This window comes from Camelus ferus, chromosome 12 (genome assembly GCF_009834535.1).
Source record: "Camelus ferus isolate YT-003-E chromosome 12, BCGSAC_Cfer_1.0, whole genome shotgun sequence".
Classification (NCBI taxonomy): Eukaryota; Metazoa; Chordata; class Mammalia; order Artiodactyla; family Camelidae; genus Camelus; species Camelus ferus.
Window position 1 is genome coordinate 57536864 of NC_045707.1, and position 15460 is coordinate 57552323.

The following is a 15460-nucleotide window of genomic DNA, read 5'->3' on the forward strand; positions in this document are numbered from 1 at the left end:
CCTCATTATTTTAATTTGCACTTAGTAGCTAACTATAAACCTTGGCTATAAACTAGCCTTTTCACGATATAATTAAGAGAAAATTTAGCTGTCGTTGATATGTTAGTTTCAATTCACTTTCAGTTAGTTTTGTGGTGTAGGTGGTGAACTGTACACATTGAACAGGTGCTGCTATAATTTGTTTCTGATAATTAAGACGTATTTTTAGCATGTTTCAAATAATTTCAGGTAAAAATAAAATTATTTTAATCTTGTCTTTTGGAGATTTGCTGTTCACTGTATGGCCTGAGATCAAGCAGCAATATTACAATTTGAGTCTTTCTAGAAATGAAGAATCTTAAGTCTTACCTGGACCTACTGAAACCGAATCTGCATTTTAGTACAATCCGCAGATGATTCGTATACACATAAGTTTGATAGGCACTCTTTTAGGGTAGGCCTTACATTAAAACTATTTTATATGCGCACACATGCAAATACATATGGGTCAGACCTGAAACACTATGCTGTACCCTCTGTCTTGTATAGAATCATAGAAAATGGACTGGCTTGTGGATTGATCTGTTTATTTTCTTATCATTTAATACACTTAAAGGTAAACTCCCTAATACTTTCCACAGGCTGTCATCAGTCTTCGTGAATATAAAACCCCACATTCATAAGTGCTGGCTTACCACATATTTTCAGTGACTGATACATGAAGCAAACTGAAGAACTTCTAACTCCAACTTGAATCTTTTTAGAGTTTTCAGTTTATTGTCTTCTGTAACTTTCTATAGAGTAAACTTGTTGGTTGAAACATTAATAGATTATATTTATTTACATGCCTTTGCCATTAAAAAAACAGAAAGCAGAATTGCTTGTAAGACTAAAGGATTTAATGTCTTGGATAATAAATACTCGATTTTAAAATTACTATCTGTGGATACCTTGGGAAATCATTATATCTTACTTATATTCATTATTATTACACTGTACTTTATACTTTATTACATTATGATATTATCAATTATATCTTAGTATGTGATACAAAATCAAATTTGTTTATAAGGACCTCTGAAATCTAGTTGCAAAGTAACTCAGTTTCTTAAAATTCACTTTTATCGGCCATCATTTTCTCTATATTCCAGCAGAAATAAGCATGATATAATTCTTACCATGAAAGAAATAATACTATTTTATGACCCTTAACTGAAATCAATGACAAAATAATTTCATATAGTTCAAAACTTACTTAGTATATTGTCACTATACAACAAAAAGGAGGGTGAAATAGCTTCTTTAAAAAAAAATCTCTAATTTGCTACAATCTGGTTAATCTCTTTGTTTTCAGTTCCACCAAATATACTTTTCAGTAATCAACCTTGGGAAATGAAATAAGGACCATTTGATGTAATCTATCCAGAAGTCACTTGGCACCACAGCAGCACATCATTGGTTTACAAGCTTCCAACACATTACATTTTTATTACTGCTTTTATACATTTCTGCTGAAGAAACCCTTCAAAACTGTTATTAGCTTGAATATGTATCTAATGGACAAATACTGATACATTCAACTGTGCATTGAAATGTACAATACAGTGGTAGAGCTTATCCCTGAAAATGTACAAAGGTAGACAGGCTGGAAAAGTATTCTGCAACTTCATATGACCAGTTGCACTGTTTAATTTTTCCTTTTGTTTTTTCAAATGAAAGATCACAATGCAATTTAAATAGCCCTAAGTGTCCCTGAAGAGCTACTGTGTGTTGCATAAAGGCTAAGTAATCCCGCAGTGTCAGGGGGTTACTGTTCAGCTGTTTGAGATCAGGAGATGATATCTCAGCACTCATAAAACAGAGGATTCAAAACACAGGGGCATACATGGAAGTGCAGATCATGATGACAGTCCTGGAAGTTATCCACAAGAAATGTCAACACCCCGGAGGCCAAAATAGCACTACTGAATCAACATTTACAACTTTTGTTCAAGACTGAATCCAATATGTAGGGAAAATTCGCATTGAACCATTAATGCAAATATAATAATAGTTTTATATTTGGCTCATTCCCCAAATACAGAAGGCTTCAAAATCTCTGGGGTATCTTTTCTTAAACACTTTAAGTATAAAGTATTCTGTACAAAACAGCTATCCTGAATTAGCTCCTTCATAGAACTATTCATAACATGTCAGCCCGTTTAGTAAGGCACAGTAAGAGAAGCATGGAGATTTATTTCAGGTTGCACGTTTCAATTCAGAAGACTGAGGGGGTAACTTTGGCCCCTGGGACTTGGAAGTATCTTCCAGTTGTACTCTTTGGTCTGAATATTTACATGGTGGTTTCTTCCCATTCAAGCTCAACATCACCTATAACATAAAGTAACATGTCACAAGACGATTAAAGTTAACAGTTCAAAAGATTTAAATGTTTCATGGCAGTCATGTACTATACATAGAAAGGATATTATCCTATCTTGGATTAGAGAGAAATGAAAAAATTGGTATGTGCACCAACCAAGCTTCTAAAACATTTTCAACATATGGTTATTACTAAATTAATGCTCCTGCTATAGGTGATAAACTGGTAAATCGATACACTTTGCCTCTGTTTACCTTCCATGGCATCCAAAGAGTCCATCTTCTGAAGTGCTGAATAGTTAACAAAGCAGATGGGCTGATTACTTCCTTTACTTGATAAGAGATCCAGAATGCACTGATGTAGAAAGATATACTGCGCCTAGACACCAGAGAAAGAGTGGTTGAGTAAATGGATGGGGTGGAGATTCTTCTTATAAGGGGAACTATACTGTTACAGTGAAAAATAATACTGAATTCAACAAATGTGAAATAGCTAAGTTAGAGGCACAGAATTTGCCATGTATATAAATGATTTTCTATCATTTCAAACATAAGATTTGCTAAAGTCCCGTGGCTTTTTGTAGCTTCCAGTTAAAAAAAACTTGTCATTAAATACCAAGTGTTCATATGTTCTTTCTTGCTGTGATTATAAAAAGTGGCAGATGACTTAAATGTGTTTGCGTTTCCTTTTTCCTGTTGGCATAATTGAGTAATTTTTCTTATACTTTTCTTGTTAGAATGACTGTTGGAATGCAGATGTTAAATTTACTTTCAAAAGCTCTGAGTGAGCATATCAACACACTATAGACACATTTGAAATATGTTTAACAATTTTATTAATTACTTAACAGTTAGCCTATTTAATGTCAAGGATGTGGTCTCTAAATACAAGGCAGTTGACCATTGAAATATCCAAGAACTTGTATTATTTCATCTAAAGTTTGGGTTAAATTCAGTACCCTCTGGGTTCTTTAAGTTTATTTGATATATTTTAATAATCTGTTAGCATTTCTGGGTTTGGACTTTCCCAAAGGTAGTTAAGGTTACAGTCAGAAAAGCACCCTCATTTTTACGTAAGAAAGGTACTTGAAGTTAAAGGAATATAACCAAATGTTATATTCACACACACACACACACACACACACACACACACACACACACACACTGACAACTGATTTAAACAGAATGTCCTCTAAAGTGACCATGTTAAGGGATTGTATTCATATCTATTTCTACTGTACCTCAAAAACTTTTTGGAACTTCTCTATTGAAACTCTTCAGACATTGTTGGTTATTATTAGGAATACCTATTTCTTTGTGGCTTACAAAATGTTCCCACAAACATTTCATCACTGGAAATCAGTTCTATGAGGACAGAACTCTTTCATATTCACTGCTATATTCCCTTTGCCTGTAATCGTGCCTGGAATGGAGCAGTTGCGTAATAAATGTTTGTTGACTTAGTCTCATTTCTCACAGCTAGCCTAGCCGATGTTTACCATTTAAGGACAGGCTTGTCTTGGAGAACAACCAGAAGTCATTAGGGATCAAGTCTGTAAGCGAGGTGGATGGTCAAGTTACACCATTCAATTTTGGTAAGAAATGAAATATTCTAAGGTAATAACAGTTCTATTGAAATTGCTATTAAATATACTCGTTTGGAGTAGATTAAGATATACATCACACAATGAATAACATTATTGGCAGAAATACATTAACACAATATAATTTGTTTGAAAACAACAGCCGTTTAAATTTGTGAGTTCTAGTATTTAAAAAAAAACAAACAAACCCAAAACAAAACCAAAACAACCACATTTGATACGTGAAACTTCTGACCCGATCTCATCTTCTCCATTGGAAAGAATGATGGAGGAGGGTAACTCTGCCAGCAGGGCAGGCTGAGCTCCATGGGGCAGCACTGTATTTTCCAAGATCCTACTGCGTGCTGTGTTACTGCCAGAGAGGCAGTGAAGCGTTCCGTTCCAGTCTCGACCCTGGCTAGTCAATGTTACCTTAAGAATTAAACTTTTCTGATGTTCCATTTCCTCATCTAGGGGGTTCAGAGAAGCTGGAGTGTGAGATTTAAAGGATGAAACTGATGAGATTTAAAGGACGAAAGGAATAAAGTGGCTGGCAGGAAAGCTAGGCAACAAAAATACATAATTTTTTTCCCTTCTACCTTAGGAGTTCACATCAGTAAAATATTCAGGAGAACCAGAGCAGGAACGGGATTCATCCAGATTAACCCTTACATGTGGCACCAATCGTGTCTCTGGATATTATCTCACTGCAGAGTATTCCCAGAAAATTTTTTCACGTCTCTTGGGGTGGCTGTGAACCGTATTTTGGTAGACACTGAAAGAACTCTAAGATCTCTCCCGCGTCTGGGCGGCACCCCTCTGGTGTCTGCTAGTGGGGCTGTATTGCTGGGGTTCGCACCCCCACCCCTGCCCATGGCTACTGTAGTATGAGCATTCTTCACAGGACTTGGAATCATTCCCAAGCGCAACATAAGGAAATAAGAAACCACTCTTGTGCATAAGGACTGGAGCCAAGGTGTGGTCCTTTTTTTTTTTTTTTTTTTTTTTTTTTGCATCACAAAGACAGTAAAGAGCTTCGCTTCTGGGAACTAAGTCAGGTAAGAGAGCTTTGCAGTAGTACCACTTCTTCCCCAAGGAGGGGCTCCAGCGAGCTCATGTCAGACATTTGTGGCATGTTGGGCACTTACTACGTGCTTAGTGCTTTACTTTCTCATATTTAATACTGACGATAAACTCATGAAAAGTATAACACAGCTACTTTACAAAGGAGAAATAGCTCAGAGAGGTTCATTAAGCAGAGCCACAAAGCCAGCAGTTAGCAGGGCTGGCATCTGAACTCAATTCTCAGACTCCAAAATTCATGCTCTTTCTATTCCCCCACCCAACCTGCCACATTCTCCTCTGGCCAGTTAAGCCAGCATAACGTATGAAGTTTATAGCGTATGTTGAATACTAAATTGTGTGAAATTATTCACAGGCACTCTTGACAAAGTTGGAGAACGTGACAAAATTTTTTCAGCTTTCATTTGAAGACTGACTCCAGACTTTAGAAGGAAATCATTCCTAGCCCCATCCGAGAGCCCGCCAGCCTCAACCAATGTCAAGAGCATTGATCGCCAATGCGCGTGTGTACACCCGGGGACATGGGAGGAAAACATGTTAGCTGTTTACCCTTATTGTTAACTGAAACTAAGAAAGAATTTGAATTTTGATAATGGTTAATAGTTGTATTGATATGGACGCCCTTATGAGACCCCTGGATAAGAACCAGCTACGTAATTTGCAGGGCCCACTACAAAATAAACATGCGAGTTCCCTTCCTCAGAGATGATTAAAGATTTTCAAGTCGGTGACAGCAAACATTAAATCAAGTGTGGGGACCTGTGAGGCTGTACAGGTTTCATACCCATGAGCCAACTATGGCCACAAGTCCTACAGCATCTCTGAAGTTTCCTGCTTCACTTGTGTGTTCCCTTTCAGCATATATGCAGATGCACATGGATTACACTGCCTGGCTTCACCTAACTGCTGCATAGCTGAAGTTCCTCAAAAAGATTCCCACAAAGAGACTAGATTGAAGGTATTTGTCATGCAAGCACAAATGAATGACAAGAAAATGGCAGGGCTAAGTGAAGTAAGCCAGAAAGAGAAAGAAAAATACCATATGAGATCGCTCATATGTGGAATCTAAAAAACAAAAACAAAAACAAAGCATAAATACAAAACAGAAATAGACTCATAGACATAGAATACAAACTTGTGGTTGCCAATGGGGCGGAGGGTGGGAAGGGACAGACTGGGATTTCAAAATTGTAGAACAGATAAACAAGATTATACAGGGAAATATACACAAGATCTTACGGTAGCTCACAGAGAAAAAAATGTGACAATGAGTATATATATATATATGTTCATGTATAACTGAAAAATTGTGCTCTACACTGGAATTTGACACAACATTGGAAAATGATTATAAATCAATAAAAAATGTTAAAAAAAAAAAAAAAAGAAAGAAAGAAAACGGCAGGGCTGCCCTTTTTCATACTCCTAGAATAATCCCATTTTATAGCCCTACTGTGAGGTCAAAACAGCAGCAATGTAATCAGATCTGACAAAAGGCTAGATCACTTTTTAAAAAATTATAAATAATTTAAAAGATATAACAGTTATTTTTGTTAAGTATATATTTTCTCTTTTGAAAACAATGCTAGTATGAAGCCATCACAATTAGCAAAGTTGTTTTTTTTTTTTAATTGAAGTACAGTCAGTTACAATGTGTCCATTTCTGGTGTTCAGCACAATGTCCCAGTCATGCATATAGATACATATATTCATTTTCATATTCTTTTTATTAAAGGTTATTACAAGATATTGAATATAGTTCCTTGTACTATACAGAAGAAATTTGCTTTTTTAAATCTTTTTATATATAGTGGCTAACATTTGCAAGTCTCAAACTCCCAGACTTATCCCTTCCCACCCCCTTTTCCCTGGTAACCATAAGATTGTTTACTATGTCTGCGAGTCTGTCTGTTTTGTAGATGAATTCATTAGTGTCCTCTTTTTTTCTTTTAGATTCCACATATGAGTGATATATGGTATTTTTGTTTATGGCTTACTTAGTATGATGATCTCTAAGTCCACCCATGTTGCTGCACATGGCATTATTTTATTCTTTTTTAAGGCTGAGTAGTATTCCATTGTATAAATATACCACAGCTTCTTTATCCAGTCATCTGCTGATGGACATTTAGGTTGTTTCCATGTCGTGGCTATTGTATATAGTGCTCTGTGAACATTGGGGTTCATGTATATTTTTGAATTAGAGTTCCCTCCAGATATATGCCCAGGAGTGGGATTGCTGGATCATATGATAAGCCTATTTTTAGTTTTTAAGGAACCTCCATACTCTTTTCTAGAATGGCTGCACCAAACTACATTCCCACCAGCAGTGTAGGAGGGTTCCCTTTTCTCCACACCCTCTCCAGCATTTATCATTTGTGGTCTTTTTAAAGATAAATATTCTGACTGGTGTGAGATGATACCTCATTGTAATTTTGATCTGCATTTCTCTGATAATTAGTGATATTGAGCATTTTTTCTTTTACCTATTGGCTATTTGTATGTCTTGGAAAATTGGTTGTTTAGGTCTTTTGCCCATTTTTGGATTGAGTGTTTTTGTTAAGTTGTATGAGCTATTTATATATTATGGAAATTAAACCTTTGTCAGTCAAATAATTTGCAAATATTTTCTCCCATTCTGTAGGTTGTCGTTTTTTTATGTTGTTTTGCTTATGATTTCCTTTGCTGTGCAAAAGCTTATAAGTTTGATTAGGTCCCATTTGTTTATTTTTACTTTTATTTCTATTGCCTGGATAGACTGCCCTAGGAGAACATTGCTAAGATTTATGTCAGAATGTTTTGCCTATGTTTTCTTCGAGGAGGTTTATCATGTCTTGTCTTTTAACTCTTTAAGCTATTTTGAGTTTATTTTTATGTATGGTGTGAAGGATTATTGTAACTTCATTGATATACATGCTACTATCTAGTTTTCTCAGCACCAATTGCTGAAGAGACTGTCTTTACTCCATTGTATATTCTTGCCTCCTTTGTTGAAGATAAACTAACCATAGGTCTGTGGATTTATTTCTGGGCTCTCTTTTCTGTTCCATTGATCTGGATGTCTGTTTTTATGCCAATACCATGCTGTTTAATTACTGTAGCTCTGTAGTATTGTCTGAAGTCTGGGAGGGTTATTCCTCCAGCTTCATTCTTTTTCTTCAGTATTACTTTGGCAATTCTAGGTCTTCTGTGATTCCATATAAATTTTAGGATTATTTGCTCTAATTCTGTGAAAAATATCACGAGTAATTTGATAGGGATCCACATTAAGTCTGTAGATTGCCTAGGGCATTATGGCCATTTTAATGATATTGATTCTTCCAATCCAAGAACATTTCTTAAAGTTATCTTTAATTTTCTTAATGTTTTGTAATTCTCCATGTATAAGTCTTTCACTTCCTTGGTCAGATTTATTCCCAAGTATCTTATTGTTTTAGATGTGATTTTAAAAGGGATTGTTTCTTTACTTTCTTTTCCTGCTATTTCATTGTTAGTGTAAAGAAATGCAACTGATTTCTGTGTGTTAATCTTGTGTCCTGCTACTTTGCTGAATTCTTCTGTCAGCTCTAGTAGTTTTTGTGTGGAGCTTTTAGGGTTTTCTATGTATAGTATCATGTCACCTGCATATAGTGACAGTTTGACCTCTTCTCTTCCAGTTTGGATCCCTTTTATTTCTTTGTCTTGCCTGATTGCTGTGGCTAGGACTTCCAAGACTATGTTGAATAGAAGTGATGAGAGTGGGTTCCAGATTATAATGGGAAGGCTTTGAGTTTTTCATTGTTGAGTATTATGCTGGTTGTGGGTTTATCATAAATAGCTTTTATCATGTTGAGATATGTTCCCTCTATATACTTTGGTAAGAGTTTTATCCTAAATGGGTGTTGAATTTTATCAAATGCTTTTTCTGCATCTGTTGAGATGATCATGTGATTTTTGTCCTTTCTCTTGTTGATGTGGTGTATCACATTGATTAATTTGCATATGTTGAACCATCCTTGTGTCCCTGAGATGAACCCAACTTGATCATGGTGTATTTTTTTTTAATGCTGTTAGATTCTGTTTGCCAATATTTTGTTGAGGATTTTTGCAGGTTGTCAGAATAGCCTATTTGACCTTTGTCTTCTGTTTTTCAATTTATTTTGTGTATGTCTTACAATTTACATAATTGGACAATCTACACTTTAAACATAAATACATGTATTAGAGTTGAATGCTGAAATATTTTTCCTGAAAGGAGTATGTATTCCAAAAAGTTTGGATGTCTCTGGTCAAGAGAAGCATCTTCCTAAGAACATTAATGTTTTAGGACATGGCATTACAGGTTCTGTGCAGAGGCTCTAAGAAATTCTTTCTCAAACTTAACATTAGCAGAGAGCCTGTTTTCTCACACTTTCAACAACTGTGAAGCTACTTGCCTTTCCTAGTAAGTACCCTGAAAAATACTGTGATAGCAGATCAATATATTTACTGTGAGAAAATCTCTATTTTATAGCATAAAAATACCAATCCAAAGATATGATAGGAAAATCTTGTATATTATAGTTAGACAAACTTGGGTTTGAATTTTGGCTCTGACACTGATTAATAGTATAACCTTAGAATATCACTTAAATTCTTGGAACATCTGCCTCCCTATGTGTAAAGCAGAACCAGTAATATCTAGTCTGTTGATTAGTTTTCTTGGCCCTGTCTTACAAATAAAGAATTAAATAAAATAAGGCATGTAAAGGCTCTGGTATAGTACTTGGAACTCACTAGACACTCAGGGTTTTTAATTTAATTACCATTATACTGTGTGGTTTTTCTAACAATGAAAAATCTATATACTTTACAACTATTTTTGCTTCCAAATAAAAACAACAAAACAAAAAACTACCAGTTAGTTAGTTAATATGCAATAACAACCATTAGTACTAATATGCAAAGGGATAAATATGGGCGAGTGAAATATATAGAACCTCGTAACAGTTAACATTTTAAACTTTTCCTAATTAGAACTTTTAGTGTGTTTATAAAAGAAATTGATTTGATTCAGTTCTTAAGCTTCCCAAACTGGCCAAATGCTAAAGACAAACCCATTTGATACATTATCATCTCTATACCTGTCAGCACAAACAAGTTAGGACAAGTCGTCAATAACAGTGCTGAGTGAAGAATGACTGGGGCAGGTGGGCTTCGGTTCTCCTATAACCTCCATCAGCTGCCGTCCAAGACCCTGCCCCGACCCCAGGAGGGTTATAATGGAGGAAAAGAGTGTGGTCTGCTGTGCAAAATATAGTTCAAGTGCATATCCACCCAGATCGCTGCCGCTAAGACCCTACCACGGAGAAATCCTAGAGCTGACCCTGCTTGCAGTCTTAGGTATCTTACCAGGTTTTGTACCATGCACATTCTTTCACTTCTCAGCTCAGCTACTAATCCGTATATATCCACAAAGTCGTGATCATTTATGTGTTGTGTTAAGTGGTCCAGAGCAATAAAAACTCCCGTTCTTCCAACTCCAGCACTGCGGGGAGAGTGAAATTACATGCAAATTATTCAGCAAAAAGGAGGTTCAGTTAATGGTGATGAAGAAAATGAACTATGATAGCAATCAATTCTAAAGTTTCTTTTTGTGTTTGGAGGTAGGTTTTCTTTGATGTTTCTTTGGATTTATATTGTTCCTAAGACTTTAAATAAAGCAAGATGATTATCATTAGTACTCTATCAAATATTGGAGTTTTTTTTAACCAGTTGAACTTTCCCTCTTCTTTCATAATATTTTAAGGGGTGGAGTTGGAGAAGTATACAGAAGATTTTTAAAAATCATTGAAAATTCTTAACACCAGAAACTTTGTATTGAATATATCTTTAGTTACCAGTAGAAATGCTAAACATGGAAAGTGTCAACTGTTTAGCACATATAGCATTTCCTCTGCATCATACTGATAAGACTCTTGTGTGTTCTTTTGACTTCCCCTAGATTTTTTTTTTTTTTTTGCTTCCTAGATAATAAAATTGAGAAGCTATTTCCTTTTCAGAAATTAGTTTAATACTAAAGGGCAGCTATGTACTCCATGGAAACTGTTAATTGATAAACCTAACAAGATTTATTCAGAAATTCCAATTAGACAAGACTCCTAGGTACTTAAATGGTTAATATAGAAAATAAATCTGTAAAAAAAAATGACATTCTAAAGGTTGCTTAGTCTTACAAATGTCACTTGGAAAAACAAAAATTGCCATTTTTATAGGTAAAGAATTGTTGGATGTCAGCAATTCCTGTGATTCAGCCTCAGAAATAGTGAGCAGTTAGTGTTAGAACATAAATACACACATTTGCCCTAGCAGAGGTCATTGGTCATTACGTCACTCAGACTATTTTGAGTGTCAGGCACTGTTGAGGCTCCTGGGTGTAGCAGCGAACGGTACGAAGTCCCTAAACTCACGGAGCTTCTGTTCCAGAGGAGAGAGAAGGGCAGTACACACACAGATGAACATGCACAGAACATGCCTGGTAGTAGTGAGTGCTACGAAGAGAGGGAAATCAGGTTAAGGAGACAGAGGGTGATAGGGTAGGTTAGCATCAGAGAAAGCTTCTCGGACATCATAATGAAAAGAAACGTGAATAGGGTTGGGGAGCCCACCATAGGGAGAGGAGCCCTGAGGCCAGAGGGAGCGGGAAGAGAACAGATCTGAGTGGGAGTGTGTTCTGCGTGTTCACAGGAGACCAGGGTGGGGAGAGCGCAGTGGAGATGGGGAAGGGGAAGGGATCAGAGTATTTGCTGTGGGGTCGGCTGTGGAATGTGAGAGGAAGCGGAGAGTCGAGGACGAGTCCGGGGTTCCTGGACCAAGCGTGGTGGACTTGCTGTTTACCAAGATGGGGAGGATAAGGAGGAGTGAGTTTTGGAGATTGACTCAAGTGTTCTGTTTTGCACATGTCAAATATTCAGAATTTTGTGGTCATTTAGGTTGTCACGTTGAGCTGGAAGTTAAACGTCTTAAGTCTAAAGTTGAGCTGAGAAGTTGGGGTTGGAGATAATCATTTAGTAGACAGTTTTAAAGTGATATTTAAGGATGACTATTAATGTAAGCATACTTTTTTCTGGTCTCTTATCTAAATCACAAAAGAGGAGACTACTCTTTTTGAGGCTACAAGAGAGAAGGTACTTTTCTTTTTGAGTGGATTTTAAAATCCACTATTTTAATGCAGTGGCAGTGTCTATGCAAAATACAGAGAAGCTGAAGGCAATTGACTGTCCATTAAAGATTTTAATCACCAGTGATGCCAGCTTAAAATCAGTCACTGACGTTAGAAGCAAACTTTTATTCTATTCATACTGTCTACTAGTTTGTTAGCGTTTTATGCATATGGAGGGGAAATGGAATTGGGAGGGTAAGAATGAGGCTTTTACTTTTTGTTCTATATGCTTTTTAAGTGTAAAAAGATCTCATAATGAGCAGGCATTTATGTAGTACTCTTACAATTAAAAAATTTCAATTATTCCTGGAAAAGGTAGACTCATTTAAATTACATGTTTTTTCCTCTAAAACTTAGATGGATTAATATTTTCTTACACACTTAACACATTAAGTACACTGCTGTTAGAAAAATTATCCATCGATTAATTGGAATTATTAATTATAAACATGGTTAAAAGATATTGTTACTTAAATTTTTATTGTAGCAAAAGATACATAAAATTTACCATTTTAACCATATTTAAATGCACAATTCAGTGGCATTAAGCACATTCAGTCTGCTGCAACCATCACCACTGTTTCCAGAACATTTTCACGATCCCAAACAGTATACTGTAATTCTTGATTTCTTCTCTCTCAAGCCCCTGGTAACCACAATTCTACGTTCTTGTATATTCATATATATGCATATTCATATTGCATATTCAATTTATAATTTACCTATTCTAGGTACCTTGTACTTGGAATCAAAAAGCAGTATATTATCACCCACTTTTTCTCTAATTTACCAACTACAACTGTTGAAGAAACTCAAGTTGAGATCTATTTAGATAATCCTATTAGAAATAATAAATCGCATCAATATTTCTAGAACTCTGAATGCTAAACAGCTGAGTTTTATTTCTCTTGTAGGGGGAATATTGGTATTTCACTGGTATAAAATACCAATGAAAATAAAGAGGGCAAAAAAATCTTAATTTATGGGCATATTCTATTTATCATGTTCAAAGATCTAGGTGAAAGAAAGACACTGAGCAGTTAAGTTTGTAAAACTTTGGAATCATGCTTGGGCTGGTCACTTAATTTGATCTTCTTTTAAAGTTCATTTTCTTTTATTTATTCTTTGAAACTCGTATCTACAAATTTGCTTTTCTAAAAAGGTTTAAAGTGTAGTAGACTAATAGCAATTGAAAAAAATAAAAGATCAGATGTTCATTCATAAAATCCTACACACACACACATCAATGATGGGCTATAATTTTTTTTAAAGTTAAGTCCTTTGAGAGGTATAACTCAGTCAAGTTTTCAGGAAAATTCTGTACCAGGATATATATTTTCCCTTGCGTTTAGACACATTCATTACTCATTTTATTTCTGCCATCTAACCTTTTATAAAGCTACATCTTGATTTGTCATAAGCAGTAAAGTATCTGAAAACTAGAAGCTGGATTGAATCTACATGAACATTCTGCCAGAAAATAATCAATGGTATCATGATAGTAGAAAGGTCACATTGAGTTTGAAGACCATTTCTAGTGTTTCTCAAAATATCTTTCTTACCTGCAGTGAACAACCATAGGTGTGGTGTCATGAGCTCTGCTTGCTCGAACCAGCTTCACAAAGTGAACTAGAGGGGCGCTGCTCTCAGGCACCCCGTGCTCAGGCCAAGCAGTGAAGTTGCACTGTCGAATGGTCACGCAGTCCCCGTGCTAGACAACATGAGGGCGTAAAGGAGCATAATCACATGATTTAAGTACCACAGTGAAGACTGAAGTTCCCAGCTTTCCAAGGTGATCAAAATGACTATTTACCAAACAGAAGAAACTGGGTTTTCATGATTTTCTCTAAGGGAAGCCTTCTACTGGTGCTATGATAAAGAAGACTGTCTTTTGATGTGAGTGGAAACCTGTGAGAAGGCTTGCAAACAGATGTTAATGTAGGGTATTTATATTCAACTGTGGGGTAACATTTTGCAGCTCCAGAATAGTAGATTTTGAACAATTCTGACCTAAGAGCTTAAATAAACACATTCACTAATTATTCAAAGCACAGGTATTGAGCATTTGATAATGTCAGAAACTATAGAGATCCTTTTATCATTTTCTGTGTGGATAGGTGTTTGTCTAATATAAGTGGGATCCTATGCTGTCACTTCTGTACTGGTTCTGGATTAAACAGAAAATCCAATTATCAGGATGCAGATAGAGACAAGTGATTTGGGGAATTCCTGTGTTAAGTCAAATATTATAGTTTCTTCAGTGATACACTTAGTGATCTAATTGCTTCCTGCTTTCTTCCCTTGTCAGCTGAAGACTTTGATATTAACTGGTTAATATACACTTTATATAATTGAGAATTTTAACAGTGACATACATATTGAAGGCAGACGCCAATTCAAAACTTCTTTTTAGAAAATAATAGAAAAGCATTATTGAATATATAGTATCAAGGAATACTGCTAGAAATTGTCCTTTAGATATTTAGAACATTCATATTTTCTATCATGTTTGACTTCCCCTCCTTTTTTTTTTTTTTTTTTTTTTTTTTTTTTACCCTTTCAATTTTCAGATCTCTGATGGTCCAATCTATTTGAACATCCTCCATTAGCTTTGTAATCACTATATCGCCGAAGACAGTGACGGGTTTGTTGTCCTCTGGCCAATACTGATGGCATCTGATCTGTATTCAGAGAAAATCACCAGTCATAAGAACCATTGTTTTATATATATATCAGTATATCACAGTTATCGCTACTGAGTTAAAGCTGCCTTATAGATGTTCAAGTCATTGATGACTCAAAGTATTAGCTGAAATCATCACGTGTATATTAACTCAATAGTAAAATAATATTTTGTGAAAAGATTTTCAAGTAACTTACCCGCCCTTTTTCGAAACACTGTGTTAGCATTACTAATGTTTTCGCTCTTGTTTCCCACACCATTCTCCAAAAATCGCCAACTGTTCCTGGTAATGGCCCTTGAGTGGCAATAAATTCATTTGGACATAAGTAGCCCTAGGATGATACAGTTACAACACTGCATCAGTATTTACATGTACGTGGTATTCTTTAGTTTTTGAGCAAGACATGGAAAACATGCTGGTTGTAAGATGACAGGATTTTAAAATATTGTATATTTTGAATGCTAGATAATATTAAATACTCAAAATTTCCAACATTAATTTAACCTCACACTATGATACACTATACAACTAACTGTCCTTCAAATTTATTTCTAACTTTGAATAAAACAATGAAGGCTAAATAATAATAC

General features: G+C 35.5%; 1 protein-coding gene and 1 long non-coding RNA gene across 9 annotated transcripts in view; one reads left to right on the plus strand and one right to left on the minus strand.

Moving 5' to 3' along the window:
• LOC116667759 overlaps positions 1-15460 on the plus strand; it is an 84808-nt gene that overhangs the window by 22900 nt on the left and 46448 nt on the right. The gene's annotated exons all lie outside the window — the stretch shown is intronic.
• Positions 550-15460, minus strand: part of PTPRQ (protein tyrosine phosphatase receptor type Q) — a 179051-nt gene continuing 164140 nt past the window's right edge. The window contains exons 41-46 of the mRNA XM_032493701.1: positions 15067-15201; positions 14742-14867; positions 13749-13897; positions 10377-10512; positions 2596-2719; positions 550-2349 (exon numbers count right to left, since the gene is read on the minus strand). Of these exons, the coding sequence (XP_032349592.1) occupies positions 2312-2349; positions 2596-2719; positions 10377-10512; positions 13749-13897; positions 14742-14867; positions 15067-15201 (708 nt within the window). The 3' untranslated portion in view covers positions 550-2311. The remainder of the gene's footprint in view (positions 2350-2595; positions 2720-10376; positions 10513-13748; positions 13898-14741; positions 14868-15066; positions 15202-15460) is intronic.